A 5840-nucleotide genomic window follows, 5' to 3' on the forward strand; every position below is an offset into this window, starting at 1 on the left:
AACAATTAATGCAACACAAAATTTATTAACGCAACACTAAAAAATGCATAGAAATTAACTTACATTAAACACAAAACACTTTCTCGCAACACTTGTAAACGAAAGAACGAAAAAATTACGAAACACAAGTTTATGCAACACTTAAGCCAAAATTTGCCATCTGAAACACTGCCAGCAACACAACTATCGTACCAATAGAACACAATATCGAACATTTAAGATTTAGGCTTTAAGTACCTTCCGAAACACAAATAAAAGGGTATTGCATTTTGATGTAACAGATAGAAACACTCCACACTCAAATGAAACACAAAGAAACACAAAGATTATACGAGATTTGCTTTCTATCTATATATTTTTATTTATTTATATATTTTTGTTTATGTTTGTTTATTCTCTCTCTCTCTCTAACTCGAAACAAACTTCAATAAAAACTTCTATTATCTAAATGCACTACATATATATTTTTTCGTTGTCTTAATATTCTAGCTAAAACTCGCTATTATTATTATCATTATTATTATTATTATCATTATTATTATTTAAGTACATTTTCTATCACTACAATTTGGCTTGCATAGAAAACGTAGCTGTGAGCGGGGTAGACTAAACTAAACACCCCCTAGCCAGCCAATCATCACTGTATGGACTAGTATATAGTGTGGGTGGGTGCCTGAATCAACCTTATATACTCTCTCTCTCTCTCTCTCTCTCTCTCTCTCTCTCTCTCTCTCTCTCTCTCTCTCTCTCTCTCTCTTAACTGCCAGACTCCCACTGACTTCCAAAGGCTGTAGTTGAAGTGACGCGGGTTTTTAAGGATGTTTTTACGGTTCTAGTGGCAGATTAACAACATTTCTACATTCCAAAGGCTCTAGTTGAAGTTGCAAGGGTTTTTAAGGGTGTTTTTACGGTTCTAGTGGCAGATTAACAACATTTCTACATTCCAAAGGCTCTAGTTGAAGTTGCAAGGGTTTTTAAGGGTGTTTTTACGGTTCTAGTGGCAGATTAACAACATTTCTACGTTCCAAAGGCTCTAGTTGAAGTTGCAAGGGTTTTTAAGGGAGTTTTTACGGTTCTAGTGGCAGATTAACAACATTTCTACATTCCAAAGGCTCTAGTTGAAGTTGCAAGGGTTTTTAAGGGATGTTTTTACGGTTCTAGTGGCAGATTAACAACATTTCTACATTCCAAAGGCTCTAGTTGAAGTTGCAAGGGTTTTTAAGGGAGTTTTTACGGTTCTAGTGGCAGATTAACAACATTTCTACATTCCAAAGGCTCTAGTTGAAGTTGCAAGGGTTTTAAAGGGTGTTTTTACGATTCTAGTGGCAGATTAACAACATTTCTACATAATTAACAGGAGGAACACTCTTGAAAACCCTGCTAGCTTCCTCCGTGACCTTGGAAGTACTCAAAGTGCAATTTATTTTTTTTTATACAAGCACGTCACATACACAGCCTACCTGGTATAGGCCTCTAGATTTTCTACACCCTTTTCATGAAAATTATGTAAAAAACTGGAAATTGTAACCCTAATTTGCTTAAAGACACACACACACGCACACACGCACGCACGCACACAACGACAAGCACAGCCTCACCCAACACACACAAAAACACAGCCAAAAAACCGCCCAAAACTACGTAAAACTAGCCCAAGTCACAAACTAGCCCAAACAAAACCGCCCAAATCTACGTGAAACCAGCCCAAGTCTCCTAAAACTAGCCCAACACTAGTTCACCCAAATAAAACCGCCCAAACTACGTGAAAGCAGCCCAAGTCTCCTTAAACTAGCCCAACACTAGCTAACAAACACAAAATCAGCCCAAATGCCCTTAAAAACTAGCCCAACACCAGCTAATCTAAACAAAACAGCCCAAAACTTACAAAGCTCAACCAAAACAGCCCAAAAGCACTTAAAACCAGCCCAAATACCCTTAAAAACTAGCCCAACACTAGCTAACCGAAAGAAAACCGCCCAAAACACTTCAAAACCAGCCCAACTACTTACAACCGACACCCAAAAAAAACAGCCCAAATGAACCGCAAAACTTCAAAACCAGCCCAACACTAACCAAGACCCCAAAAAAATAGCCCAAACGAACCGGAAAACCACAGATTATAGCCCAACACTACATTAATGCCCTAAAACCAACTACTACCACCACCACCACCACCACCACGTACTGTAGGGGGCACGGGGGTGTGGCAGGGCTATGGGGTGATGCGAGAAAGGGTGTTAATTAAGACATAGCGGCTAAAGTACATGTACAGCCTCCTGAACCACACGTACTGCGAGGAGTGCGCACGCATGGCCCTCTGTGGGGGTGGGGGGTATGGGGGTGGGGGTAAGGGAGGGGTAGGGGAGAAAAGTTAGGTTAGGCTTTTGTATCATGAATTTGTTTATTTGCTAACACACACACACACACACACACACATAATAATAATAATAATAATAATAATAATAATAATAATATCTATTTTTTTTTTAAACTATCTTACTTTTCTCTAACTCTTTTTTCTTTCGTAATAATTAGCTTAACAACCAATTACCACACAAAAAAACTAATAATAATAATAGTAATAGTAATAATAATAATAACAATAATAACACAAAACCCTAAAACCTTGAAAAAACAGCCTAATTATCGAAAAAAAAACAAAAACACTCAAATTATCCCAAAATAAACCAAAAAAAAAAAAAATACCCAAAAAAAACCCAAAAACCACGTAACCTAACCTAAACCCATAAAAACCCAGAAAAACAGCCTAATTATCGAAAAAAAACAAAAAAACACTCAAATTATCCCAAAATAAACCAAAAAAACCCAAAAATACCCAAAAAAATACCCCAAAAACCACGTAACCTAACCTAAACCCACAAAAACCCAGAAAAACAGGCTAATTATCGAAAAAAAAAACACAAAAACACCCAAATTATCCCAAAATAAACCAAAAAACCCAAAAATACCCCAAAAAAACAACAAAAAAACTATGTAACTTAGCCTAAACCCACAAAAGAATGAAAAAAACACTAATTAAAAAAAAAAAACACCAAAAAACACCAAAAAACACCCTTAAATACTCCTAAAACACCAAAAAAACCCACTTAACCTAACCTAAACCCAACAAAACCCAGAAAAAAACCTAATTATCGAAAAACACCAAAAAACACCCAAAAAACACCCTTAAAACACCAAAAAAAAAAAAAAAAAACCCACGTAACCTAACCTAAACCCAACAAAAACCCAGAAAAAAACTAATCATAAAAAAACACCAAAACACCAAAAAAACACCCTAAAAACACCAAAATAAAAACAAAAAACACCTTAAAAACACCAAAAAAACAAAAAACACCTTAAAAACACCAAAAAAACAACTTAAAAACAAAAAAAAAAAAACCACCAAAAAACCCAAAAACCCAAAAAAACTAAAAAAACACAAAAAAACCTAACCAAACCAAACAAAAAACCCACAAAACTCTCCCAAAAACACGAAAAAACCGAAGGACCTAACTAAACCCCCTGTATCCCCTGTAGGAGCCCAAAAGACACACCTGTAGAATAGTATGATGTTTCCTGTCCACAGTGAAGGCACAGGAGGACAAAGAGTAGCTGATCGGAACATCTAGAAGGGAGGAATATTTACGAACCATCCCAACCGTGTCAAGGGAGTAAGCTTCACATCCTAGGGGGAGAAAGGGAGAGAAAGAGGGGTAGTAAGGGTTAGTATAGGGTCGTATGGGGTATGGGGGGTATACGAGGAAGGGAGGGGGTACGGGTGCATTGGAGAGAGAGGGGGGGAAAGACTTGAAAGGATTAGGACATTAGGGTGTTTGTGATAGGCTATGTGGGTATTTTATTTTATTTTATTCTCTCTCTCTCTCTCTCTCTCTCTCTCTCTCTTGCGCGCACACACACACGCACACTTACTAGGGGGCAGCACTTCCCTCTCCACCAGATGCTGTAGGGCAAAGAACAGCGCTGAGTGGTTGGAGTGGCCGCTGACCCCACCCATGTCAAAGGTCACCACCTGAGAGAGAGAGAGAGAGAGAGAGAGAGAGAGAGAGAGAGAGAGAGAGAGAGAGAGAGAGAGAGAGAGAGAGAGAGAGAGAGAGAGAGAGAGAGAGAGAGATTACTTATTAAATTACACAAAAAAATAAATGAAACTAAAAAAAAATACTTAAAATAATGAAAAAAAAATATTCACACTTGAAAATATTAAAAAAAACAAATAGAAAAATAGAGAAAAACAAAAAAAACACCAAAAAAATAACCAGAAAACCCAAAATTTATCCAAAAACCTTAAAATTCCCCAGAAACACTAAAATTTCACCTAAAAACACCCCCAAGAACCACAAAATTTACCTAAAAACATCCCTCCCAAAAAATCCCTAAAACACCCAAAAAACACCCCAAAACACCCAAAAAACACCAAAAAACACCCTGAAACATCCAAAACCACCAAAAACACCCCAAAAACACCAAAAACACACCAAAAACACCAAAAAACACCCAAAAAACACCAAAAAACACCCTGAAACATCCAAAACCACCAAAAACACCAAAAAACACAAAAAACACCCAAAAACACCAAAAAACACCCTGAAACATCCAAAACCACCAAAAACACCAAAAAACACCCAAAAACACCCAAAAAACACCCTGAAACACCCCAAAAACACCCAAAACACCCCAAAACACCAAAAAACACCCCAAAAACACCAAGAAACACCCCAAAACACCAAAAACACCAAAAAACACCAAAAAACACCCCAAAACACACCAAAACACCCAAAAAACACCCCAAAAACACCAAAAAACACCCCAAAACACCCAAAAACACCCAAAAACACCCAAAAAAAAAACAAAAAACACCCCAAAACACCCCAAAACACCGCAGGAACTCACCATATCCACATCAAGGGCATGGATGTGGTGGTTGATGAGGTTAGCGGTGTGGACAGTGGGCCACAAGACGTCTGGGTGGTCAGGAAGGTCGTCACATCTATACTGAATAACATTATCACTCTCTAAACCAAGGAGGCGACAGCTGGCCAGGAGTTCTCGCGTCCGGACCTTCCCTTGGCCATAATAGTTTCCTGTGGGGGGGGATGAAGGGGTGGGGGCGTGGGGGCGTGAGAGAGGGAGAGATAGAGATAGGGAGAGACAGAAAAAACTGATAGGTAAGCAAATAAACAGATTATCATTATTATTACCATTATTACAGCATTTAAAACAACTCCTTTGATAATTTGCTAGTATTTTAACCACCTACGACTACTACTACTACTACTACTACTACCACAAGCACTCACCTGTCGACATACACAGCAGGTACACTAGGGCTCCCTCCTGCCTCGTAAAATGAAGGATCGTTGGACCAAAAAACATCACCTCGTCATCTGGGTGTGCGGTAATTACCATAACCCTTCGTCTACCGCTGCCGCTGCTGCTGTGGGGGTACCTGCTGCTGTGGCCCTCCTCGTTTCCCTGCCCTCCTCCTCCTTCTCCTCCTCCTCCTGGTCTCCCTTCCTCTTTTTCATCTCTGTTTCCTGTTTTAGAGAGAGAGAGAGAGAGAGAGAGAGAGAGAGAGAGAGAGAGAGAGAGAGAGAGAGAGAGAGAGAGAGAGAGAGAGAGAGAGAGAGAGAGAGAGAGAGAGAGAGAGAGAGAGAGAGAGAGAGAGAGAGAGAGAGATTTTACATACATATGTTGAAAGACGCAAGCACACACACACACACACACACACACACACACACACACACACACACACACACACACACACACACACACACAACCTTAACCTAACCTAACCTAACACACACACACACACACACACACAC

At 39.1% G+C, this 5840-nt stretch overlaps 1 protein-coding gene across 1 annotated transcript; it reads right to left on the reverse strand.

Moving 5' to 3' along the window:
• Positions 1–396: 396 nt before the first annotated feature.
• On the reverse strand, positions 397–5549 carry LOC135096367 (N-acetylglucosaminyl-phosphatidylinositol de-N-acetylase-like). Its single transcript, XM_063997833.1, has 5 exons — positions 5316–5549; positions 4909–5099; positions 3931–4030; positions 3555–3685; positions 397–2317 (listed from the first exon to the last, which is right to left on the reverse strand). Exons 1-5 carry the CDS (start codon positions 5422–5424, stop codon positions 2213–2215), a joined length of 636 nt encoding a protein of 211 aa, XP_063853903.1. The 5' UTR covers positions 5425–5549; the 3' UTR covers positions 397–2212.
• Positions 5550–5840: the final 291 nt, after the last annotated feature.

This window comes from Scylla paramamosain, unplaced genomic scaffold (assembly GCF_035594125.1).
Source record: "Scylla paramamosain isolate STU-SP2022 unplaced genomic scaffold, ASM3559412v1 Contig3, whole genome shotgun sequence".
Taxonomy (NCBI): Eukaryota; Metazoa; Arthropoda; class Malacostraca; order Decapoda; family Portunidae; genus Scylla; species Scylla paramamosain.